Consider the following 26,739-nt stretch of genomic DNA (forward strand, 5'->3'; position numbering starts at 1 on the left):
TGCTGTGTTTGTGTGGGATTGGGTAAAATACAGTGTTACTAACCTTTGGCCAAGTTGGAAGTTTGCTGCATGAGTTTTAAGATCACTTTCAGACTTTCAGAACACATTTGTTTCAGCAAATAGATAGATGTCATTTAATGTAATCCATTAAGAAATAAGTCAACAACATTTACATGCCAATCATTTTCAATAAAAACTCAAGTTGTGAGGCAGGCCATGTTCAGACTTTAAGACCAAATCTCAAATAACTGATCTGAATCTGATCATAACAAGTCTGTACAGCCCAAAACAACATGGAATCTATTTTCAGCCGTTTGCAGGGACCAATTTGCTGAATTTTTCATTTAGGATTCACAAACTCCACCTTTACAGTGGTGGGACTGCAGTGAAAACTAGATCCTTTAACCCTGCTGAATTCCAAATGCCATGAGGTGTACACATAGCCTAGAAATCTAGACGCACCCTAGTGGCAGCAAATGTAATTTGCAGCCAGGGTAGTCTAGCAACTCTCCGTTGGCTTGCGAGCTGGAAAAACCAAACTCTAGTCAGGCCAATCACATCGTGTATAGAGTCGGTCGGCGGGCTTAATATAATGAGTTGTAACGGTTCCGTGTGAATTCCCTGCTACTTGAAAACAAAGAAGATGGATGCTGCTGCTGGCAAACAGCGTTCTTTGAATCGGCTTTGATTTTCATTTACACTCTTCTGGGCCAATACACTCCGCATCGAGATCCCTCTGCTCACGTCGGCCCACAAACATGCAGGCAGAGTGAAGGAGGGGGGGAACGCAAGAGGGAGAGGGAGAGGGAGAACGAGGGAGAAAGTGTGCGAGTGAGAGAGAGAGAGAGAGAGTGGTGGATGTTAGGAGAGATGGATTAAAACAGCGCAAATCCGCAGTCATATCACAGAGGCAGAGTCCGATCATGCATGCATAGATGAGCCAGTGAAACAGGGACTGCCATTAGCGCAATCACAAGCCCTATGTATGAGTTAACACATACATGTGTGTGTTTGTGTGTGTGTTATTGTATACATTTACTGTGTGCACATTATTCTTAGTTGAGTGCCAACACAAAACACCTGTATTTGGAATAGTTTTTGTCCTTCAAGATCTTACAGTACAGCTTTATTCCCCCAATTTTCATAACTTTCCTTCTTATACTTTTTGACTCCACCCTCCCCTCCCCTCTCCTCTATTTTCCTCTCTTCTCATCTGTTGTGTCTGTCAGTTCTCTCTCCAGAGTGGCAGCAATCTCCATCTCTGCACCAGCTGCTGCCCTACAGGAGCTAGCGACTACCTTCTCTCTCTCTCTCTCCTTCTCCTCTCTCTCCTTCTGCCTCTTCTACTATTTCTGTTGGGGTGTTTTTAGCCCAGTACTTGCGTCACTGTCTAACAAGGCAGGAGCCTGTTCACAGTCCCACAAGGAAACCTGAATGTGTGAAGCTCTGGTCTTCGTGTGTGTGTGTGTGTGTGTGTGTGTGTGTGTGAGCATGTATGCCTTTCCTTTGGTTATATTTGCCATTACTGAAAAATACAGAAATAACTATGGGGCCTCTACCACAGATGTGACTAGACTGACGATAGAATTGAACATATCTCAGTTTTGCACTCTCTAGCTCTCCGATTGATTGATTGATTGATTGATTGCTTTGTAGAGATGATAATATTTTCAGCACTGGGATAATGAGTATCAGATGGAACACTTAACAATCTCATGGGGTTGTTTTTGTCTGATAACTCTGGAAAAGGGATCCGTCAGGATGCCCCCCACACTAACTGCTGCTACTAGATAAGCTTTCACAGCTAATTTTCTGTTGTTTTCTGTCAGCATACACTGAGTAGGCCACATGATGGTGCTTCAGCATGGCACAGCTTAACTTGTCTTTGTTGTTCTCTGTCATCTTCCAGGTACAAATCTACGAGCTAGAGGAACATAAGATAGAGACATGGAGAGGTAAGCTGCATCAGTGAAATCTGTGATGACTTGAACTTTTATTGTAATCCTGTGATCCTTTTTAGGATCTATATAAATGAATGACGTACCCAGAAAAGCTGACGTCTGACTTGTCTGACTGTAGATGTAGGACATAAGATTCTATGATGCATACATGCTGATGTTGTCTTATTTCCTTTTTCCCAGAGCTCTATCTACAAGAAACATTTAAGCCTTTAGTGAACATATCACCAGATGCAAGGTAAATCCACGTTTTTGAAATCCTTTTTCTTTAAGATTTCTCAAGTCCTCAGTACAGTATGTGAGTTATGGATTGCCAATATGGCCGCCTCGTTCGCTGCTAGCCTTGTATGCACGGCCGGCCCCTAGATTTCCCCTGGGAGACTGTAAACCATTTTATCCCCTCGCCCTCTCATGTGCTTGCCCCACTCTCGCCGACTCTCAGGCCGAGCTGAGCAGCCTTCATTTTTAGAGCACTAAATAATTCAAGCAGCCTCCTTCACAGAAATATAAGGCCTAAAAAAACTCTTTAGGACCCGTCAGCTCTCCACCTTGGAGATTCATACGGTTTCAAGATGCACTCTATAGTATCAGTTATACTGCTGTAGTTCTCTAGCTGCACTGCCAGTATACTGTTTATTCTGAGGTTGGTGTTTATATTGCAGACACACCATTTGGCTCTTGTGAGTGTCTGTTTGAAAGACTGGAGGATAGCCCTCTCTCTGTCTAGCTACAGGCAGTGCTTTAAGCAAATTTTTAGGCTGAATGATCATATTTTTCCCCTTCTTTTTCTTTCTTTGTGTGTGTGTGTGTGTGTGTGTGTTTGTGCGGCGCAGCATATTTGATGCTGTGTATTCGCTGATCAAAAACAAGATCCACCGGCTGCCCGTGATCGACCCGGTCAGCGGGAACGCACTTTACATCCTCACCCACAAGAGGATCCTGAAGTTCCTCCAGCTCTTTGTGAGTCTCCTGCCCTCTGCTTTCATATCCTCCAAGCTCATACTGATCTCACACTGCCAGCACTTTTACAGCTAATAGCACCATGTTTCAGCGTAAAAAACAACGTTAATCAATGTCTTTGTCCAGTAGGGGGCCACATTTCCTAATTTTTGCAAATCATCGTTTCACTTCTACTAACATGGCTGGAGACCATAGAAGGTTGAGACAAAGTTCTTTTAGGCAAGTCCCCCCCACTCAGTGGTCATCTTTCAACGTACTTTGGGCAGTTATCAGGCAGCTATTTCTATGGAGGATTCTTTGAGTGCTGTGTCTCCTCATTAGAAAATCAAATCGATTCAATGTTCAATTCAAGGTTTCTTTATAAGCATGACTGCAAGTACAGTGTTGCCAAAGCAGAAAAAAAACTGAATAACAAAGTCTCTGGTTGAGATTCCTGTATGTACATCTACATTTCCCCTATTGTTTCGTATTATAGCACTCATACCAGGGGAGGTGTTGGAAAATAATAATGTAGTCTATGTGGTAGTTTGTCCATCATCCATGTACTGAGTCAAACATCCACTGGTTCTTTAGTTGAAAGCCTGTGGGTGTATTAACATGTCAAGATGCTACCATCAGTACCATTCCATCTGCGTGACATTTCATATAGCCAAGCTTAGCAGGTGCTTCCCTCTGCTGGATTGATGAGGAACTGCCTAATGGTGCTTAGAATAGTTTTCAGCCAGCCTTGCATGTTGCATGCCTCACAAACATTATTTGTCAGGTTAACATATTATGTTTTGATATACAGAGGAGTTTATGTATCATTGCTGAAATACAACTGCTACAACAGCCTTTCTTTCATTTATTTTTGTTTTATCCTGTGGTAACAATTTTTTTGTACTTTTGCTTGTAAGTCACGTCAGACCTTGATGATGGCTCTCCTTGGGTGGTTCCTCTGCTTAAAGAGAATCATTAAACGGAGGACTACAGAGACCCATAAAACAGATGCTGGATGGAAAAGGAGGGGGGGGGGGGGGGGGGGCTGAGGTGGGAGGAGAGCGAGGGAATCAAGGTAGAGACAAAGAGGCAGAGGGCAAAGGGGGCAGGTGATGACCAGAGCAGGAAGGACCATCTCAGACAGACAGAATAACAGACAGAGAGATGGGAGATGAGAGGCGTCCCTGCGTGACTCTGAGGGACGGATTAGAGTAATCCATCTGACTGCTGCAGCCGCTGCTGCTCTCAGTCCCATCTCTCTCTCTTTCTCTCTCTCCTTTTCTTCCTCTCTCTCTCTTTCGGCTGTCACTGTCTCTATCTCTCTCCCTCTCTTCACTCACTCTCTCTTTCGGCTGTCGCTGTCTCTCTCTACTGTATCTCTCTCTCTCCCCCTCCTCACTCTCTCTCTCTCTTTCTCTCTCTCTCTCGGCTCTCATTACTTAGCAATCTAGAGCCTGGCACAGTCATTAGTCAGAGTCGCATGTGCACTAGGGATGACTGTCCTCCACAGTAGAGCTGTCCCAGGCCAGACACTTCACATGCTCTTATGCAACCTCTTTTTTGCACAGTGCAATCTCAGAGGTTCAAATGTAAGCATCTACTTGGATAATTTATTAGAACTGTCAAGACTCTTGACCAACTAATTGACTCTAAGATCATAGGAGCTTTTTGTACTCATCTCTTTCAGAAGACTGGAAATAGGACTGGCCTTCAGACAGGCCTGTGGATGATTTTAAATCTGTTGCCAATGTTAACATCTCACATGTGCTTTGCCACTGTAGTGCAGTTCTGAGTTACGTCAGGTGTTATATAGGCCAGATTTCATCCATCTGAGTGGCTACATTTATGTAAAAAAATGACTCATTAGATCAGCCACCCACACTAAAGAATTCTGCATCTCCGTTCTGGTAAGCTTTGATTAAACAAGCTTCTTAAGGGTGCTCAGTTCCCGCTGTCTTTATTCCACAATCAATAGCTCATTAAAATGATCAATATTCTTCTCATCTTAATTAGAAGCAGCAGGGTAAATTGGGATGGAACGACTTTAGGCGAAATCACCCTGTATATTTTTATACAGACTCAGTTGTGTACTGGAAACCATGAATCCTGTGATGTGGCTTTGGGGCCACCTTGTGGTCACATGCCAAACTACTATCCCTTCAGAAAAAGTGTATGAGCTCGGATAATGACCCTTGATCTAAAAGCAGTGTGATTAGTAACTGGACATTTAACTCAAATGTATCGCTAAGATATATATAAAATATATCGCTAAGATAGGCCAGCTTCGTCAAGAAATGTTCATTAGTGAACGTGCTTGCAGATTCAAACATGCGCTCTTCCTCCAAGAAGAGGCGACTCAGAGACTCGGGAAAGCCCCCTTGCCTCGCTGTGAAACAGGACAGCCTTTTGGTCAGCTACCATCTCTTCGCAAAGTGCGGAGAATAGACGCGCTTTTAAGGGTCGTGTAGGTGACACGAGCGCTTCCCTGTGAATAACACAGTGCGTCCATTGCGCATCGGGTGCTACCTGGGCCCAGGCTACAGATAAAAAAATAAATAAAAAACTCCTGTTTTTCACATCAGTTCGCGCCCCACCTGGCATGTCTCCGCGACCCACAGTTTGAGAAACGCTGATGTAAAGTCAGTTCACTGAAACAAGCTGACATTATGAAATGAGTGAATGCAATCTGTGTATTAATCAAGTGGCACCCTCCTCTTCTCCCTTCAGGTGTGTGAGATGCCAAAGCCGGCCTTCATGAAGCAGACCCTGGGGCAGCTGGGCATCGGCACCTACAGAGACATCGCCTTCATCCACCCCGACACGCCCATCATCAAAGCCCTCAGCCTCTTCGTGGAGCGGCGCGTCTCCGCCCTGCCCGTCGTCGACGAGTCGGGTGAGCTGCCGTTTTGTCCTGGGCCACTGGGACCAGGGGGTGGTGTGTTTGATGTTTCTCACTTTCGTTATGTTTTTTTCCCTTAACAGGAAAAGTGGTTGATATTTATTCCAAGTTTGATGTCATAGTAAGTATTTTTTTGTTATCTTTGTTGGTCTTTGTCTTTTGTGCTGATTTTGTTTCTTGATTATGGTCAAATATATTTTATGGATGTTGAGTGACAAATTCAGCGTATTCAACCTATCTCTTTGTGTGTGTGTGTGTGTGTGTGTGTGTACAGAACCTTGCTGCTGAGAAGACGTATAACAACCTGGACATCAGTGTGACTCAGGCTCTGAGGCATCGCTCACAGTATTTTGAGGGGGTGATGAAGTGCAACCTGATGGAGACACTGGAGACCATTGTGGACCGGATAGTCAAAGCTGAGGTGAGGAACAAAGAACACGTGTATACACGTACACGTACACACACACACACAATCATTGATCAGATAGTCAAAGCAGAATGTATTCACACACACACACACACACACACACACACACACACACACACACACACAGATGATCATTGATCAGTGCTGAAGTGATTGACACACACACACAAACACAGACCAATACCAGGTAGTCAAAGCTGGGCTTAGGATGGCCTACATTCACTCTGTAATTCCCATTCTATTCCAGTATCATTTCCTTTCCTCCTGCTAATGAGAGCATATTTTAAGCACAGTCTGGACTCTAATAGGCTCATTCATTTTTTTTAATGGATTTTTAAATTAATCTTTCATTCATTTAGACTTTGCACCTGTGGCTGTATTTTATATTCGGTTTCTGCCTGCATCGGTTTCTCATCTGTGAGTCTATTTCCATCCTCCAGGTGCACAGGCTGGTGGTGGTGGACGAGAACGGCAGTATCGCGGGCATTGTGTCCCTGTCAGACATTCTGCAGGCCCTGGTTTTGACCCCTGCAGGTATAAACGCCCAGCTCTCTTAACCCCCCTCCCCATCCTCTTCTCCTCCCCACCCTGGACCGCCAGCACACCCCTCCCACCCTCCAAGGGCAGCTCAGGTAGGCCGCGGCCCGCCAGAGGCCTCCCTCTCCGGATCTCACAACTCGCCTGGCCCGCTGGTGTGTGGTGGGGTGTGTCTGGAGGTGTGGGCTGACTGACTGACTAAAAGCACTAACCCATGGCCTGGTCTCTCAGACAGATGGGGTTGAAGTGTTGCCATCAGGAATAATTGTGTGTGTGTGTGTGTGTGTGTGTGTGTGTGTGCGCGTGCAAAAGCATAGCCATGTTAAATGTGTGTATACATAAATATTTTCATTTTGGTTATTTCATTTACTCATCCTTCCATGTCTGTGCTGCTTCTCGTTTTGTCTAGTCTTGTGTGTCTCTGTTGTCCCTTCCCAGGTTAATTACATTTGTTTTCTCTCTGGTGTGATGTGTGTGTGTGTGTGTGTGTGTGCAATGTGCATGCTTGTGTGTGTGTTTGCGTGGTTAAGGTCTGGGTGTGTACAAGCAGTAAGGATGATTAATTGGTGTTAGCAGGCACTCCCCCCTGTTTGTGCTGACATTCTCCAGCCACTTCATATCCACTCCCTATCTCTCTCTCTCCCTTCCTCTCTCTCTCCCTTCCTCTGTCTCTCCCTTCCTCTCTCTCTCTCTCCCTTCCTCTCTCTCTCCCTCCCTCCCTCATCTCTTTCCTCCTCTCCTCCCTCTGTCTGCCTGATTTCTCTTCTCCTCTTCCTCCATGTTGCTCTCCAGCATTCTCTCCGACTCCTTGTCTTGTCTGTGTCTCCTTTTCCGATCCATCTACGGCCGTCCACTCCACTCAGCTTTTGGGCTTGTGTCTGGCCAGTGCGCAGTGCCAGCGGCTGGCTTTTTGCATCTTGTATTGGGCTCTGCCCCATCCTGTCCAGAACGTTGAAATATTGTCCAGCCAGAGCCACCACTCTAATTAGAGAGAGAGCTGGCCGTGCTCCAGCAACCTTGCCCTGCTCCTGTCTCCCCAAACTCACATCCCCGCAAAGCTCACACACAACGACTGAGCCGGACACGCCGCTTGCTCCCCATGTCAAGAAGGCTGCATAATGGCCATCTGCTGGACCAGAGAGCGCTGCGTCACTGCGAGGCAGAGCGAGTGAGATTGTGATGAGAATCAGAGAGAGAGAGGCTTGTGCTCAGAGTGAGAGTGTGTGTGTGTGTGTGTGTGTGTGTGTGTGTGTGTGTGTGTGTGTGTGTGTGTGACTGGGTTGGGCACTTCATGTGTGTTTGTCAGACCACATGGATACAAGTTGAGAATGGAGAGTGTATGAGTGCACTTTGATGCTTGAGGACGGTGTTGACTGAGTGAGAAAGAGTTACTCGGCTATCAATACACTCTGCCATGGGTTGGGGTTGTTCTCTCAGGGGGAATGTGTAAGGAGGGCAGTGCAGAGAAGTGATAGTTTATTACTATTTGCATAATGTGTTATTTGGTGGTATGGCTTGGTTGTGGGAGCTCTCTGCCTTTCCATATTCCAGCCATATCTGACAAATGTGGATGGTGTGTCAGTAGTGTGTTGCGGAACCATCTGAAAATAGATGACGTCCAAGCCCATGTTCCCTTCCCTGATTCGTTGTGTTCGTTTCACATGATGATGGCCATGCTACATTTATTAATTTGACAGCCATACAGTGAATGGCAATGGGTTATAGCCCATGCAACTTAAAGACACTGTAGTTATTATATACTGTAGCCTACTGTGTGTATGAGACGAATAAATCCCTCTTGATCATTAGAAGCACAGTGTAGGCTGTTCTATAATGCCCATCACATGAGGTAGGCTATTTTATTTGTTTGCCGTTCGTCGACAAAGCTACCTGGCGTTATATTGGGAAGTCCTTTAAGTAGGTAAGCTGGAGTAGGCCTATTCCACTACAATAGATTAATAGGCTCATGTAAAGAAGAAATCAACACATCAAATAAAAACATATCTATATCTAGATGATTTTGTTGTTGCATGTTCTTTATACAATGACTAATTAAAAAAAAAAAACTTGTGAAATGGATGTGTGGCAGAGGGAGCAGCTCCCCCATTGGGCTACAGAACAGACAAGGCATCAATGACGACAACTAGACCTTGATAAGTCACATGTATGAGGAGTGATGGGGTGGAGGTCTGTTGCAAAAAGGCTTGCAGAGCAAGCATCAAGAGTAGGCAGGCTACGGCAGCTTAATTAAGGCACCCTGAATGATCTCCACCAATATAAGAGCAAGTGATCAGCTGGGCAGTTAGCCAAGTTGCTGGGCATGACTCCATGGCCTGTCTGAACTAAGGCTTTGCTCCATTTAGTTTGGTATGTCTCCTTTATTGTTGTTTTTGGGATCGGTCTGTGGGACAGGTGGGACATATTACAAGGGAATTTAATGTTATGCATGTCTGTGTCTGTGTATTTGTGCTAATTACTGAACGTCTTCAATCTGTGTGTGTGTGTGTGTGTGTGTACGTTGCAGGGCTGGAGAAGCGCAAAGAGATTGTGGCGGAGTGAGGATTTGGACGCTGCCACCTGTTGAGTTGCACCAGCTGCCGGTGCTGGAGTGGGCACAGCCCTCCCCTACCACCAGGGTGGCACTGTGGGGCGCGGGCAAGGGAGGGGGGGCAGTGTGGGGAGTGTCGGGGGCATAGAGCTGAGTGCCAGATGGGGCAGCAGCTGGTCAGACTGGTGGAGTGGGCAGGGGGGGGTCATCAGGTGGACCACCAAAGATTGCTTTTCAGTGACCAGGGGGGCTATGGGATCTGTTTTACCTCTCTATTTGCTATGTCCCTTGTTCTTTTTTTCTCTCTCTCTCTCCCTTGTTTATCTATCCCTCTCTTCCCCATGCTTTCTGTCTTACAGAGATTATATGCCACCATAACTCTGTGTCTCGCGTGTGTGAGACACAGAACATTCTGCTGTTTCTGTCTGTTATGGGCACTTACAGAAAAGGCCAAGAATGAGTTTGAAATATACCTTTATCTGTCATGGATAGTTTCTTTCTTTACAGTGGACGTGGGTAGTGGCCGTAGAGCTCCACACTAGTCCGCTGCTCGCTGCTTCCTTCTACATCGGCTCCATGGCAGCAGAATCTTCAGACTGACGCTTTATTTTGCACAAGTTGAGGAAACACTGCGTTTGTTTCTTTTCCTATCTGACACCCTTTAACCTATAATGATGTTATACCCTCAGTCCACCTCGGGGGTTGCCACCCAGCCACCCCTTCCCCCTACCCCCTCCCTACCCTGCAATGGCATGAAATCAGAGTGTGGAGCCTAATCTAAGTCTGGACGTGTCATTTGTGCCTTTTGCTGCCCGTAGTCATCATGGTGTCGTGAGCGAGGGTGCACAAATGAGAGTGTTTGTATAAAATGGACTCGGAATGACATGAATGTGAACATATTTACACACACACACACATACACACACACACACACATACACATACACACACACATATAAACAAGAACCAAAACAATATCCAGTAATGGATGGGTTATTATATTTTGTTGCTTTATTTGATTTTTTCTCTTCAGTTTTCTATAAGGATATCAGTTTTGGTATGCGTTCTTGTTTTGAATTACTGATGCTGTAAAGAGTAGAGCTTTATTTATTTATATTTAACAGAAATTCTTTCTTTTTTTGAACAAGTAATATTTTAGATACAGTAGGAAAATAATATTATGCCTGTTGCCCCTATGCATTACTGTAGTGGAACAACAATCTGTTGTTCAGTGCAGTTGAAAATTACTGCTGCTGCCTACAGAGCCGAATTTTTATTGTTTTGTTTTTGTTTGATTTTGTTTCCTCCTGCTGCCAGAGGCATGCAAATCGTCTGTACTGCTCCTTACCTTATCAATCGTACTGTACATATAAGAGCTCCTACTGAGTTTAAAAAAAAAGAAAGAAAATCTATAAGTGCCAGACAAAAGGTCTATTTTTCTGTGTTTAACTTGTAAAATCATGTTGTTTGTAATATTTTTGATTTTCGTTTGTTTGTCTTTGTCATTTTTACGGTGGGTGTGTGATGTGTATGCACCCTGAAGAGAGGATTTCCAGAGTGGAACACAACTGGCATGGCAACCGTTTGTAAACAACGGTTATGTTCTGTACATTTTTTTTTTTTTTTGAAGAAAAAAAGACAAATAAATTATACTGAATGCCTCTCTTTCTTAAGTCCTTTGTGCATATTACTCTTTGCCAATTATTAATTCATTTTTTCAACATGATTAAATGTTGAACAAAAACAGGGCTAATTATCCTTTTACAATTTCAACCATTTGTACAGACATTAACTACAAACGACACAGAGAATAGGCCGCTACAGAGAGTGTACAGTAAGAGATTTTGAGGAGCAATTCGCTGACTAACAAAAAGTCTATAAAATTAGGTTTGTAGATCATACCTTTAAACCACACCACACCTCTCCACACCTTTATCATTGACCGGTCAGGCATAACAGGCTTTTTAGTTACTGTGAATTTTAAGTTTGCAAATATCTGTTCTGAAAGGTAGCCTAAGTGTAAGTAAATGGTGTTAAGTGAAGTAGGTAAAGTGGGGTAAAACATCCCATTTTCCCCCCTATTTCTCACTAGATGAAGTACAATTGTGTTGTTTCTATATGCTGACAATGGTGATGTACCCACTATAAAATGTCTGCGTGCAATGTAGTTCAAGAAAGGAAAAGAAAAATGGATTTCAAGGCGAGTGTTATAATTCAGCAGTCACTAAAACAACTGATTATACTTCACATCATATATGTCATTGTATAAACTATTTTGCCTATCAAATAATCATTGAGTGTAATGCGCTCAAAGAATGACTGCCATCTAGTGTTGATGGCAAGTAAAGCTCCATACAGCTGAGACGTTTCCACGGTCAAATGAAAGACAAGACTGGGGTAGACTCGATTGGTGTATGACTATAACCCAGGGAGTTGAAACCTGATTTATGTTAGAACTGAGAGCAATCATTAAGATAGCCTATATAATTTGATTCATGTTGAAATTAAATAGTCATAAAGCTATCTCAGGATACAATGCCTCAGTATTTTACAATTACAATGTAAAGTTACACATAGGTTAGATATATGTTCTTGCACTCAAATCTGTGTTAATACGGAAATATACATAGTGGGCATTTGAAAACTACCTAAAGCCGAAATATATGTATGTGTTATATATGTGTGATAAACACTCGCAGTGTAAACAAAACCCTGCGAATTGGACCATGATAGGAAGTATCACTTCCTTTTGTAGAAATGCTGAAAGGGCGTCATCTCCATTTCCACAGATTACGCTGTGATAAATTAATCTAGGTAGACTAGTTTAACGGTGTAATTCCACACAAATATTAATATTACCATTAAGATCCTAACCCTCGTCCCGCACAACGGATTTGGCACCTGCTAGGCGCATGCAAGAGCGCGAACGCGACGGGTTCCTACTATCCTCTGATTGGTCCATGTAGCTGATATCGAAGGCACCTGACTTAACATATTCACGCGCATACATAAATGGTCCATGCCTTACCCATCCGAAGGCACGTAGGCAACTTGTTGAGAACGACAGCCGACAGTTTTACATTTATCCCACCAAGGTAGGCTAAACACCCTCAAATTAATCCTTGCATGGCTGCGTTCGAAGACATTTTCTTAACCCTGTCACCCAAGAATAGCATACAGTACTTCAGAGAACAATACAGGCTTGGGACATCATGTTGTCCTGAAATAACCTCGCCAAGATGCTGCGTGTATCTTAACACAGATTAAAGTACATTTTCCGTTAAAGAGCTTATTTTGTTAAACACTAAGATGCTAGTAATTGTTTTGTAGACTAATAGGTGTAGATGACTAAGGGGGGAAATGTTTTATTAAGTTTCTGATGATTCAGAATTGTTTTACTTGTATTTGTAGAGCACTTCATTTATTTTCAAGCTGACTAAGAACGTTTCAAATGGTTTAATTGTAGTATTTTGGATTAAGGATAAGGTCGTGTCTGTCGGTTTCGTTTTAATTAGCTTGTGTCATGTTGTTGAGCTCTACATCAGATCAGCAACAAGTCTACGTGCTACTTACGCCCCCCCTCGGAGCAATTATTTTAGCAAGCATAGAAACTGCATGGATGATACGTGACTGACCGCACAGAGGCGAAACTCCATTGCGTGTTTGAACTTTTAACCGGGCCGGACACCTGCGAAAAGTGCCAAGAGTCAATTTAACATTCTTCATTCGTATTGTGATGAGAGGCGTTTTGGCTGGCTGATCCACAGCTTTATTTGGGATTTCAGCTGCTGTCCTTAGCATCCCATGGGCGGTTGCCATTGGAGATGCTGCGCAGTCACAGGCAAGCTTACAACATACATTTTGGAAGGGAAAAAAAGTATTTTGGGGAGCGACTTCTTAGGTTGGGGCTTTATTATGTAATTAGTATAAGACTTGAATAGACTTCTCATGTGTCTTTGACTTTAAAACAGGCCATGGGTGGTGATCAAGGACTTTGTGAAGGACATACAATGGGAAAAGCAAATGTCACACTTTATTTAGAGCCCCAAGTTACTGACCTACCCCTAGAATTTGAATCCTCACATATTTTTTCATAGCAGTGAACTATATAGAAGAAATAGCATTGTTCTGAGTTGAGAAGTAATTTGTGCATACAATGGGGAAAAAGGCAACATCAGGTTGATTACAGTGACCCCTCTTAAAAAAACAGTATTTGTCAAGTCTGTCGCTGTTATATGCTATCTCTCTTAAACAGTCAGCAACGCTTAATGTATCCATGCTTTTAGAAGCTTGGAAATGGGTTGTTTTGTTTAGCAATAAAAGAGCAGTCTTGAAACATTGTTTTTCACTTTCTTCATAAGTGAGAAAAACTGCTGATACTGGTTTCCACCCTTGCATCCGTTATGTATGGATCATTTAGATAGATAGATAGATAGATAGATAGATACTTTTTTGATCCCCAAGGGGAAATTCAAGGTCTCAGTAGCATACAGACATCACACACAACATGCACTTACAGCATAAAAAGTAATATAAGTATATAAATATAAAAAACACCACTGAACAATAAAGACAGTAGAAGATAAGAAGAAAAAAAATACCAAAATACTAAATATACAAAATAAAACTAAATCAAATATCCACATAGTGTGCTTAAGGATGATTAAGCATGAGGCGCTTGCAGTGACGGCAGGGACTGAGCCTGTGATTCTGTATGCATGGTAAGGTGCTCTATGAGAGTGAGTGTCATGGTGATGGTGCAAATAAGTAACTCCAACAGTGCAAGAGTAAAGTCTAGAGACCAGCATATTTGGACTATATGGGCCCTGAGGGATAATCTACTTACCAACTGTAGGGGCAGCCGTGTCCTAACTGGTTAGGGCTTCGGGCTTGTAACCGAAGGGTTCGATCTCCGACCCAGTAGGAAAAATGTGGGCGGGGGAAGCGGTTGAGCACTGCTCTCCCATGCCCACATACAGAGCAAGGCACCTAACCCCTCACTGGGTAACCCTGAGCGCCGCTGTAGCAGGCAGCTCACTGCTCCGGGTTAGTGACCTCACTGTGTGCTGTGTGTTTTTCACTAATTGGGATAAATGCAGAGACCAAATTTCCCTCACGGGATCAAAAGAGTATATACTTACTTACTTATACTGTTGCAGATGCTGACGTCTCGTGCCCTGATCCGAGGGTTGCAGTCCAGCCTCTGGAGAAGTGTGTGCAGCACCAGTGCCCTGCAGGGGTCCCACTCCAAAGGTAAGGGTGGCTACTGGGACGTCTGTATACAGGCTTGGTCCACTAAGCACTAAGCATTATTTTGTCCATATATTATATTTTACGCAGTTCATATATTGCCCCTGGCACTCCCATTCAAAAGGCTTTTTTTGAATTTGACCCAAAAACGACAATATGGTCCATCTTAAAAGTGGCGCTTCCGTCCTAATTATGCTTTTAAGCGAAAGTTTGACTCGGGTACATTCACAAGACCCTAGGTTGCATTTTGACGAGAGTTACGCTTTAAGCAACACAACTAGTGGCTTTCCCTAGTCTTCTCCAAGTCAAACAATATGAACTCCATAAAATATACTGTATGGACGAAAAAAATGCTTAGTGGCTTAGTGGACCATCAAGGCACACATGACTTGGCACTGGAGGGAGAAAGTGGCCTCTGAATACAAATGTTGTCCTTTTAGTGTGTGTTTTCTCTCTCTCTCTCCCTCTTTCTCTATCTGTGTGTTTGTGTGTTTGTGAAGGATGAGACTGGCTGGCCTGTTTCCCTGCTAATTGATTGCAAACTGTAAGGCTTTCCACATCCTAAAACAGACTGGATATTTTACGATGTAGGACATTGCTGTACTGTGCAGTGCAATAATAGCCCTCTAGGTCACAAACAGTATGGTCCATCAGTATGGTCCACAGACTCCATCAGTGTGCGTCCATTCGGCTGAGGCTAGCACAGGTGGGCTGAAAATACTTCAGTGTTTTTTTTGGGTCAGCCTAGAGCTATCCTCCCAATTTAGCTAAAGCCCCATGCACTCCCCATTTAATAACCATTCCCAGTGCTGACTGACCATGTTTCTTGTTTCCTAGTTGTGGATGTGATAGACTGCAGCGTGCCACAGTATAACAATCGCCTGGACACCCCACTACCTGACAGGCCATTTGTGAAACATGACCAACTGTCTGCTGAGCAGAAGAAACTCAAGGAAAAGGAGAAGGCCTCATGGAAAAGCCTCAGCAAGGAAGAGCAACTTGCATGTAAATACACTCAAAATATGGAATGAATATATCCTCTGTTAAAGCTGCAGTTGGCAAGTCTGACAGATTGAGGGGACTTAGCCAAAATGTTGAATGTTTACAACTCTCATGCCCCTCCCCCACTACCACCGAACACCCTCTCATCGAGTCTGTGCTCGTTAGATCTCACACAGCCCTGCTCTGATTGGACCAGAAGAACCGGGAGCTGTGGATTTTTGCAAAACAAATAACAGGCTCTATAGGTGGAGGTAGAAGTGCGGGTTTTTTTCTAAAACCGGCTGATATATGTTGTTCTGTCGGAGCATAGTGTCGGTTTCAGTGACTAAGATCAAACAAATCTTGCCAACTGCAGCTTTAAGTGGGTTTTGCTAACAAGGCAACACAAAAAGGCAAAACATTTTTAAAAGATTTTTAATCAGGCAAACAATATGCATAGAATTCATAGTATTTCCATCATACCTAGGTAACGAAATTATGAAACAATTTAGGTTTTGATTTTAAAACAATTAATGCTCACTAACTAAAAAGGAGAACATCAGTATTTTCAGTAAAGATGTATGCCATGAACAACAATACAGTCCCTGACAAAGGTCTTGTCACCCCTTCATTCTTCACCCTCCAGACATAACAACTGGCCAGGAGGCCCAAAAAGTTCTCTTGCTCCACAGAATTAACTGCCAAACCTATTGTCACTTATTTATATGGTTTTGGTTCAGTATTCTGTTTTGTTCATGCTTATGGAACAGTAGCATGTTTGGTGCTCCATGTTAGAGTGAAGCATGGCCATGGCCAGGTGATGCTCTAGGCCTATTTTGCTTCCTCTGGCACTGATAATCTGCTGCATATAAAGGGGTAGGTACAGTCATTCAAATATTTGGACATCCTTGGAGAAAACATAATACTGTCCATAGAAACCAAGAGAAATGTAAAGTGAGTAAACTTGAGTCTATTGTCCATTAGAAATGAACTGATATCAGGAATGCTTTTACAGCTGACTACCCATAACCTTAGCACTGGATTTTAACAATGATCAGTGCAAAAGACACTTTTTGTGAAGGGTGACAAGACTTTTGACCGTGCCAGTTTGACAGTATTCACTTCCCGCAGCATTGTGGTGATATTTTGTGTTAAATTTGGGGAAACCAATTGTTGCTTCAGTTGTGTTGAGCTATTGAAATAGTCCTGGTTTGTTTGTTTTCTCAAAACTCCAAAAAGTGTGTGTATTTTGCTTAAAAACCAACAATTCTAAATGGGTGACAAGACTTTTGTCAGGGACTGTAGAAGAAACTGCCAACTCCTCTTTGATATGATCTGAAATTGCTGTTATAAGCCGTTATTCATCATACTTTCATTGCTGAGGTAGACTTGTCTTGTGTAGTCATTGCCAATATGCATTAATATGTAACAACAATTAGTAAAGGTGAGGTCATGCTACATCAAAGAATGTCTAAAAATGACTGCGAAGACTGCTAAGAATGCGGAAGAGAGACTTCCTGGGAAAGTTGGGTGTTTCCAGGTACTTATCAAACTGATTAAAAACAATAGGATCCAGGACTTTAGCCTTGGTCTTTTTGAATAAGTAACCGATAACTACTGCAGGCCATTGTGTGTAGTACAGTGGCCTTTAAACAGAGGAAACATAATCGGCGGTTCAGCTCGATATGTTCTTACAGAGAGGTCACCAAAGTTCACTACTTCCTCTTTCAGTCGTGTAACGACATTGTGACAGTGTGCCTAAGGGTGTGATAATGGTGTCGCCTTTCTTGCTTGCTATACAGCATTCTTTAGACTTAGAACATTCTCAGTACATCACTAACCCTAAGAATGTTTTTTTTATAGATTTGATTAAGCACAGTTAACACCTTGCAGAAGTCATAAACTGAAACTGTAAACAGTTCACATTACCACCTGTAGGTGGCAGCAAAAGTATTCACTGCTCAACCATTGGGCGGTTTCCATCAGTTGACAGTTTCTCTGACAGTGCAATGCAGGGAATGTCCACATGTGCTATCCATAGAATACAGAGAATTTCTTCCAAGTACCAGTCGAGTCCAGTACAATGCTTGTGTGGGTGTGTTCTATTTGGGCATTGTTAAATTAGAGCTTATTATCAATGTGTTGATAGTTTGCTGTAAGGTATATGTGGAGAATGAATACATTCGAAGCGGAGGACGGTTGCTTCCGCAAAGTCCATTTATTTCTGACAATGGATGCATCGAAGGGCATTATCCCGTTTATACCATGATCACTTACGAAATAAATAAATATGAAATCAATTATTAATACTAAATGAGTTTTAGAGCTAAAATCGTTAGTTTTTTCAGCTGTTTACAGTTAATTCCATTGTTGCAAAGCCTGCCTCCAGGCTCAACCGTCGTCCTACTATCGTTGTTATATTACCATTCATAAGCATTGATATGGAATGGCGATTAAACTTTTTTGTACCAGATCTACTTCATAGGTGTAGTATATCACTTTTTAAACGACACCGTTTTCAACCTAGACCATGGTATAAACAAGAATAATTCATAGCATTCTACTGCATGGAGGATTAGTAATAAGTGCTTAATGTAACATCAAAATGAACATGAATTTTGATCGGTTATATTATATTACATTTTATACATTTTACACTCTTGGCATGTGTGTGTGTGTGTGTGTGTGTGTGTGTGTGTGTGAAAGCATTTGTCACAGAATAACTCCATAGCCTCCTTTTCTCTGTGTGTGTGCATGTACTGTTTTGTAGTGTACAGGATGACATTTGAGCTGACATACCCTGAGATGAGGAAGGGCTCTGACGAATGGAAGACGGTGCTGGGGGGCGTGTTCTTCTTCATGGGCTTCACCGGGCTGCTTGTGTGGTGGCAGCGGGTCTATGGTGAGCGACACAGTCCAGCAAAGCACACAAGACACAACCACACACACACACACACACATTTAACATGTTCAATGTACTACAGTCCAGTGAACTACTGATCAACCAACACTGACTTTCCACACACATACATACATACATACACATGCACACACACACACACGCACACACACACACACACACACACACACACACACAAATCAAATGCAATGTCTTACATTGGAACAAACACATACCCTATCATATTCCGTTGTGTCATGCCAATGTAACTAAACCCCAGGCCATCTAACTACTCCTCACACATGTACAGTACACACACACACAGAGACACACACACAGACACACACACACACACACACTCACACACACACATGCGCGCACTCATGTCTAGCCAGGTAGGTAGATGTAGACTTGCCTAGTGCACACATTTAAACATACCCCATCAGATTAGGCTATCTAATATCTGCATATTATAATTTGGTGAGCGTTACAGCTTACTGAAGCCCAAATAATTCACACCCACACCCATACACATAGCATGACTAGTCTCCCCCCTCCCACCCAGTCCACCCACACACATGCACACACACTCCCACACACATACAGTACACACACACACACACACACACACACACACACACACACACACTCCGCCTACGTACATCATGTGGTAAGTGTCATGGCTCACTGAACTATTGAACCACAACACACACACACACACACACACACACACACACACACACACACACACACACACACACACACACACACACACACACACACAAATGCTTGAAAATATGTAGACTTACTTTATTATTTTCACAGATGTTTGGAAACTTTGTTATCTGTGATATTGTCTGTGATGTTGGTAATAGATTAACTCATGTAGGAAATCCCAGGAGAAATTAATCTTTTATAGATTTCACAGAGAGACGTGCTGGTTACCCTTTGTCAGAATGGCTTTGTGTGTTCGCCCTCATCACAACTTCTCTCTCTTTCTCCTCTCTCTTTCTCCCCCCCCTCTCTCTCTTTCACACACACACAGCCACAGACACTCTTGCGCACACACACACACACACACACACACACGCTTTAAACCAGCGCCTGCAAACACAGCGTGGTCCAATTAGTTGAGTTTCTGCCGAGAAAGAGAGTGAAGGGCGTGTAAGAAGGAGCGTGCGCTGCAGGTGAAGAAGGCCGGATCATTCTGCCTCTCTCTCACGTCGAGTGCGGAGCTCCCTGCCAGTGGAATCTGCCTCACATATCTGACGTGTGTGAGCGTGTGTGCCTGTATGTGTGTGCGTGTGCATGTCTGTGTGTGTGTGTGTATGTGTGTGTGTGTGTGTGTGTGTGTGTGTGTGAGAGGATAAGAGAGACAGAAAGAGAGAGAGAGAGAGAGGAAGAAGAAGAAGAAGAAATAGAAGAAAGGAGGAGACGAAAGGAGAACCTGTCAGAACCTTGGCTTCAGGAATACCGCCAGATATACCGCATGTGTCTGCATGAGAAGAATGATGAGCACCTAGTCTAATTTATATGTCTGTGTGGGTCTCTCTGTGTGTATGTGTGTGTGTGTGTGTGTGTGTGTGTGTGTGTGTGTGTGTGTGTGTGTGTGTGTGTGTGTGTGTGTGTGTGTGTGTGCGCGCGCACGCATACCAAGAGAGAAAGATGACATTTAAGCATGTGTGTCAGGGCTATGTGTGCATGTGAGTGAGTGAGGGGCCGATCCACGAAGACACCACAAATACCGAGTCTTTCTGTCCGCAGAAAACGTTTGTGCTTGCCTTGTCATATTGCATGGAATTTACTAAGCTTTCATCTCATCAGGTAAACAGTGCTCATCACCGCCTATCAACACCCTCTAACGTAATATGCGGTGCCCACAACTGAACAGTACAATTCAACCACAAGCACAGTTGAATGGAGTTAACCAATGGCAACATTAAAAAGAAGAAAAAAGTTTGGCGATCATGAAATAATACAAAACATGATCATATGATGTCAACAGATAGTGACATAATGGGGATTCCTGATCTGTGCACATCTCTCAACAGAGAATGAATGGAAAGAAAGGCATTGCCAAGAAATACAGTGCCTCCAATCCTGTCTGGGTTGTGTGTGTGTGTGTGTGTGTGTGTGTGTGTGTGTGTGTGTGTGTGTGTGTGTGTGTGTGTGTGTGTGTGTGTGTGTGTGTGCGCGCGCACTCTCTTCTGCTGAGGGCACTTCTGCTCCCTTGCTCATTAGAGAAGCATGGAGCGCTCGTCTGGGTCAAACACGAGCAAGGGCTTAAAGGGGGGATCAGAGGAGGCCTTTTAAGAAGCCTTCCCAAGGGGACTGGCCCCCTCGCTGGGGTACACCTTAGTCCTCCTGCTGCATGGCGATAGCATGGAGGAGACTTGGCTCGCAAGGCAAGCCCACGCTGGCTGTCAGCTTGTCTGTTTGAATCGCCTGCCCTCTTGTTCTCAGGCTTTCTTCTTCCTCTGTATCTCAGACACTAGAGATGCATCCGCTCATATACTTTTGCATACAGTAGGTTCACTCTCTTGGGGTATACAGGAAGCTAGCTCACACACACACACACACACACACACACACACAGAGGTACTCACACATACACACAACACAGCTGAGGTCCTGGAAATGTATGGTATGCTCAAGAGCATCATCACTTTTTCATAAGCCATCGTTTGATGTGAAGCCCCAAAGAGGAGGTGCAGATGTGGGAATTACTCATGTGTCTGTCTGTGTGTGCGTTAGGTTAGGTATGTTGAGATAGCATAAGTCAGTGTACAGTCTGTGTGTGTGTGTGTGTGTGTGTGTGTGTGTGTGTGTGTGTGCCTGTGTGTTTGTTAAGGGGTGGGGATCACAGACTAACTATACAGTATTGTTACAATAGACATTGCAAGACAACCATCTATGATGCATTATGAAATATACATAAACTAAAGAAGAAAAATACCATGAAAAAGGGCAAAAAACAGTAATTATGTATTCATGTGCATTGTATTGTGGTGTCAGTTTCACATAATTTAATAATTAAGCAAAGTGCAGAGTAAACTTTCTTTCTCTGGAAAATCAGAATGGATAATGTATGGTGAGTTGAAATACATCACAATATATCACTGTATCGGTTTTTCATCCCACCCCTAGTGTGTGCGCACGTGTGTTTGTGTGTGTGTATCTTCGTCCTATTCATGCGAACAGATGCAGTGTGCAGTGAGAGTGTTTGTTTGTGAGTGCCTGCATGAGTGTGTGTGTCACTATGTGTGCCTGTGGTAAGTATACACATTCTTGTGCATGTGTGTGTTTTTGAGTATGTGTGAGAGAGACCCAAGTGTTCTTTTCTCGTAGCGGGAGTGGCTGCATTAAATTCCCCTTCTGCAGGCTTGGTATGATGCTATGTTTGGCACAAGACTAATGTTGTGTATAGTAGATGTGGGCGTAATTCAGTTGGGGTGGTGGGGATGTCCCCTCTAAGTTTTGGCTAGCCACACCCTCAACCGAGTTCCATTTTCTCTCCCGCCTGTCGACTTTCCTTGTGTCTCATACTTAATGTTCACTAGATTGTATCTCAGTGAATCTTATTCTGTGGTGGCCAGATCCAGTAGACTTTAGGATCTGTGCACCGTATTCCCTGTGATGCCATCTTGTGGTAGTTAGTTAATACTGCAATTGCAAAAACTGCAAATATTGCAATTGAAGAATGAAATCGCAAAAGTCTAGATATGGAAGTCTAGACTCTAAAACCTTGTGTAGTGCAATGTCTTACTCGTAAAACATATTCCCACTATCCATAGATTAATATCAGGGAAGGTTATCAGTGAGTTGAGAAGTCATACTTCAAGACATTATTACACTGTTAATACACAGCTGTTACAGTTTTTCTTCCTTTCATTTATGGTGACTGGGATGACCAAAAACTCAATGTGCCTATTTTATCCCTGTCAGTAAAATATGCTTAAGATTTGAAGGTAAGAGTGGTTGAAATAGAACCTTCATCAAGGAATGTACAGATGTTCAGAAAAGAGTTGTATTCACCTGCTGCAGGCATGTGCTGTACAAAGTGTACTCACCCAAGAAACCTTTAGAGAGAGAATGCAGGTGCAGGCTGGGCAGTTAGGCGCTTTTTCCCCAGCTGCCGGTTTCTTTGCCCCCGAGCCCTGACCGACCCCTCCCGTGCCTCCGCCCTGGACTGGGCATTCCCCACGCTACCGTCAGGTGCAGCTGCTCCAGAACCAGCCCTCGCATTTCTCCTCTCCCCTCTCCTCCTCCCTCTCCCCTTTCCTCGTTATTTTCTTTGTCTGCTGCCATTCCTTCCTTTTTCCCTCCCTTTTTATCTCCCATTCAATCATTCAAATATTTTTCTCCCTCTCTCTGTCTTTTACTCGCTCGCTCATTCTCTTTGTGTGTCTGTGACCCACACACAAACATACAGGCAGTTATAAAAGAGGGGTGTCTTAGGGGCTTTTGCACAATCAACCGTCTCTGTCTTGTTGGGTGGTTCTCTGTGGTTGTTGGGTCGGTTTTGTCTATCGAGGTAACAGACGTGTGCTCTTGGCCTTAACCCCTTCCTGTCTTTCTCACACAAGACTCAGATAAATGTCTTACTGTAATGTCCAGGAAAGAAGTGCCCCAGTAAATCCCATTTGCAAAATGAACAGCATGGTACAAACTTACTGCTTCCAGTCAAGAGACAGCTATTCTCTGTATTCCATAATTCTCTCTCTCTTTCTCTCTCTCTGAAATAGGTTGAAATAGGTGTCCTACTGTACTCAAGGTGTAACATGGTGTCTCATGTTTGTCCCCCAGTGTTTGGAGACGTACCCCACACTCTGAGTGATGAATGGGTGGAGAAGCAGACACAGAGGATGATTGACATGCGCATCAACCCAGTGAACGGCTTTGCATCACAGTGGGACTATGAAAAGAAGCAGTGGAAGTGATGGAATGTGATCATTGTCATCACTGACACTAACCAAATTATATTCACATATGACAAAAAGTAATTGATATCACACAGACATGAATGCACACATAATTAAATAAAACATTCTCGTGCAACTGATGTGTTGGATTGTTTCTTCTCTCAATAGTTAAGAAAGGAATGTCTGATGAATAAATCCGAAATCACAGATATCACAAATTTCAGATTACATGGATGTACCCGTTACAGTTCTAGTGCTGACCAGAAATCAGTTTAAGTATGAATAGTTGCATTGATTTGATGCATACCATAGCTATACTACAGCAATTGACCATATGAAATAATTCATACAAGACCAGTTTAGGGTTATCTCAGGGCTAAATCAAGTGAATTAAACAATTAGGCTATGTCTCAACTCTCCACAATAAGTTGAGCTCTTTTGGGAAGACATTGGGCTGTGAGCAATCCAATTAAATTCTGGATTTATGTTGCGGAATCACTGATCCCAGACATGGAACAGCAGGACCTAGCCATTCTGGTGGCCACTTTAGGCAACCCGATCAGACTAGGATTGGTCACAAGATTATTTAATTACTAACCCAAAATCCAAGTTCAGTCTTTACTCCAATCTGTTCTTGTAAATGAAAAGTATCTAAACATGTTTTGTTTTGTTTGTATTTTAAGTAATATCGAGAATATATAAGACAAAGACTTTCCTTTCTTACATCAAACATCACATCTCGTGTCTTCGGACAGAATCAAGTGGGCTACACGCACACACGCCAGCGCATACATTGGACAATTTCCAAGAGATCTCCAGTCTCGTCTATATGTGGACACTCTTGTCCAAGTAATTACATCACTTGTTTTACTATAAATGATGCGCCCCTCGGTCTCGGCTCAGATGGCAAACTCATTCAGAAAAAACCCGTGACGTAGACTACGAAAGGGAAGTACTCAAGCCAGCCAGTGGGAGTAGGCTACGATACGAGCCAGCCAGACTTACATACACTGAATAGGGACCACAAGCTCAATGACACAAGCGTACAGCGGAGTCCCAGCATACGGTAATCGCAGACGTCCAAAGCCTGTGGGATCACACATGGGCGCATGATCACCGCGTTTCCGTCCAGTGTTCTATCTCCAGGTCTGGTCTACAAATTGTTCTGAAATTATTTATTCTGATTGTTCTTTGATGTAGAAAGCGTGGTTCGAAGGGATCGTAAACGATTTCTCTTCCGTCTTTCTGTTGCTGTAAATGTTCACGAGGCTGACAAAACCGTGGAAAACGCTGTGTTTTCCATAAACTACACAAACTTCACATGGGAAATAGCAGCTTGTCTCAACACGATTCTCTGCCGTTGCATTCTACTGTGGGAAAGAAATATCGCTTCAACGCAGACTTTTACGCCTCAAAGTCACTCGCTACTTTCCCATGGATTTCACTTCCAGCCTCTGAAAAAGGGGCGTAAGCTACCATATGCGGAGATCAGACATTCCTACTCTTGCGGTTGCAGAGAACAATCTTGGGCCACGTACTGATGGTAGCGCATGGAAGTTGAATTAATGCAGCCGAGCAGATTTGATGGTTTATCACGTTATCTCAAACTTCCACGTGCCCATCATTAAAAGAAAAGGAGGCGTTTAATTGATTGGGCAAAAAGGCCTGCAAAATACAATCAAATGAAGTGGTACACTTTCTTAACGGGGGTTTATGCGACACAAGTTCACCGAATTTGCTGGTACATCACAATAGAAGGTGTAGCATTTCTGTAGCATTTCAATCAGTTTGTGTCAAATGATTGATCTGTCATTTCACGTGTATTGATATTAGCAGTTTGATTGTAGTGATTGTACCATTACCAACATACCATTATGGCAAACGAGAATTCATACGACAACCGAGATATTGTTCAAAATTACATTTATCACAAACTTCTTAAAAGGGGATATGTGTGGGAATTCAACAGCATAGCAGAAATAGACTCTCCAAATAACGGTGTAGCGGACAACTCTGAAGTTTACGCTCGGAGACTACACGTAGACGCGGCTGGAGACGACCCAGACTCCCCGGTGCCCTCCCTGCGCTCGCCACCCGACCCGCACACAAGATTGAACCGTGTCCTCCGCGAGGCAGGGGACGAAATAGAGAGGATGTACCAGCGAGACTTCGCGGCCATGGGGGACCGCTTGCACTTCACCCCAGGCACCGCGCAGAGGAAATTCACTGCGGTCGCCGAGGAGCTGTTCAGCGACGGCGTGAACTGGGGTCGAATCGTCGCCTTTTTCGAGTTCGGAGGAACCATGTGCGTGGAGAGCGTCAGCCGGCAGATGGTGCCCCAAGTGGATCTCATAGCGCACTGGATGACGGAGTATTTAGACGGGCCACTCCAAAACTGGATTGAGGAGAACGGCGGCTGGGTGAGTTTTATTTTTTTATATGCAAAGGAGAAATGGTCAACTGTACAAACGTTTTGCACCATTGTACCCTGACTGCAGATGTGATTTCTTGGCTGCTCTGTGTGTGTGTGTGTGTGGGGTGTGTGAGTAAGAGTAAAAGAGAGAGAGAGAGATGTCAAAAGGAGTGCCTCTGACTGTGCCTTGCAGGCTCTTTGGGCAGTGGCTCTGCTGTCTTTACTCCTATGATCAGTGAGAGGGGCCATCAATTTTCACACGTGCCCCATCAGTGCTAGGGAGAAACTGGCTTCATAAATTGTGTGTGTGTGTCTGTGTGTGTGTGTGTGTGTGTGTGCGTACGTGCGTGCGTACGTGCGTGCATGCATTTGTGTGTGTGTGTGTGTGTGTGTGTGTGTATGCACATGCACGTGGGGGTGTGAGTGGGTGAAATGTGTGTGGGTGCAAGATGCATGATATGAGGGTGAATGTCACTAAGGACTTCCAAATGGTATGCTGTGTGTTTGTGTATGTGTGGTTTGTGGTTGATTCATTTGCAGTTCATTTGGAGTGACACCATTACAGTCGGCAGAGGCCGATTATCTGTCTATGTCTTGCCATCTGTCAGAAGGTGTGTATTTATATCTTTTTGAGACTTAAAAAAACAAAAACAAAAACAACAACAACAATCTAAAACCAATACTTACCCCAACTCTAAAAAGAAAACACTGTGGGTGGTGAAAAAAAGCAAAACTTTTTTGACTCACAATATCTTGTTTTGACATCACACACTCACATGGTATTGCACTTGCGATCTGAGTTTTCATTCTGCGCTGAATAATTTACAGCATGGATTTTACCAGCCCACATCATGGCTGTGTGTGCACCTCGGAGGAGAAGCGGTGTGCTGATTGGCTGAGCGATTCGTGTGTGTGTGTGTGTGTGTGTGTGTGTGTGTGTGTGTGTGTGTGTGTGTGTGCGTGTGTG

The 26,739-nt window shown here is 43.6% G+C and overlaps 3 protein-coding genes across 8 annotated transcripts in view; all 3 read left to right on the forward strand.

Annotated features, from left to right (window-relative positions):
* The window catches only part of prkag2a (protein kinase, AMP-activated, gamma 2 non-catalytic subunit a), a 73,739-nt gene extending 62,771 nt beyond the window's left edge, over nucleotides 1–10,968 (forward strand). For all 5 annotated transcript variants that reach the window (XM_048265729.1, XM_048265730.1, XM_048265731.1 and 2 more), the window contains 8 exons: nucleotides 1,910–1,955; nucleotides 2,142–2,196; nucleotides 2,792–2,918; nucleotides 5,625–5,790; nucleotides 5,880–5,917; nucleotides 6,071–6,217; nucleotides 6,664–6,757; nucleotides 9,285–10,968. In XM_048265729.1, coding sequence (XP_048121686.1) covers nucleotides 1,910–1,955; nucleotides 2,142–2,196; nucleotides 2,792–2,918; nucleotides 5,625–5,790; nucleotides 5,880–5,917; nucleotides 6,071–6,217; nucleotides 6,664–6,757; nucleotides 9,285–9,319 — 708 coding nt within the window. In that variant the 3' untranslated portion in view covers nucleotides 9,320–10,968. The remainder of the gene's footprint in view (nucleotides 1–1,909; nucleotides 1,956–2,141; nucleotides 2,197–2,791; nucleotides 2,919–5,624; nucleotides 5,791–5,879; nucleotides 5,918–6,070; nucleotides 6,218–6,663; nucleotides 6,758–9,284) is intronic.
* Nucleotides 10,969–12,296: 1,328 nt separating this feature from the next.
* Nucleotides 12,297–23,499, forward strand: LOC125309071. Of its 2 annotated transcripts, none has more exons than XM_048265734.1 (5): nucleotides 12,297–12,402; nucleotides 14,467–14,560; nucleotides 15,395–15,562; nucleotides 18,309–18,440; nucleotides 23,244–23,499. In XM_048265734.1, exons 2-5 carry the CDS (start codon nucleotides 14,467–14,469, stop codon nucleotides 23,375–23,377), a joined length of 528 nt encoding a protein of 175 aa, XP_048121691.1. In that variant the 5' UTR covers nucleotides 12,297–12,402; the 3' UTR covers nucleotides 23,378–23,499. The 2 variants fall into 2 exon arrangements, with proteins under 2 accessions (XP_048121691.1, XP_048121692.1); XM_048265735.1 differs by lacking the exon at nucleotides 12,297–12,402 and adding an exon at nucleotides 13,093–13,148.
* An 888-nt stretch (nucleotides 23,500–24,387) lies between these two features.
* Nucleotides 24,388–26,739, forward strand: part of bcl2a (BCL2 apoptosis regulator a) — a 71,821-nt gene continuing 69,469 nt past the window's right edge. Inside the window, exon 1 of the mRNA XM_048266853.1 lies at nucleotides 24,388–25,779. Coding sequence (XP_048122810.1) covers nucleotides 25,234–25,779 — 546 coding nt within the window. The 5' untranslated portion in view covers nucleotides 24,388–25,233. The remainder of the gene's footprint in view (nucleotides 25,780–26,739) is intronic.

Source organism: Alosa alosa, chromosome 16, assembly GCF_017589495.1.
Source record: "Alosa alosa isolate M-15738 ecotype Scorff River chromosome 16, AALO_Geno_1.1, whole genome shotgun sequence".
Lineage (NCBI taxonomy): Eukaryota > Metazoa > Chordata > Actinopteri > Clupeiformes > Clupeidae > Alosa > Alosa alosa.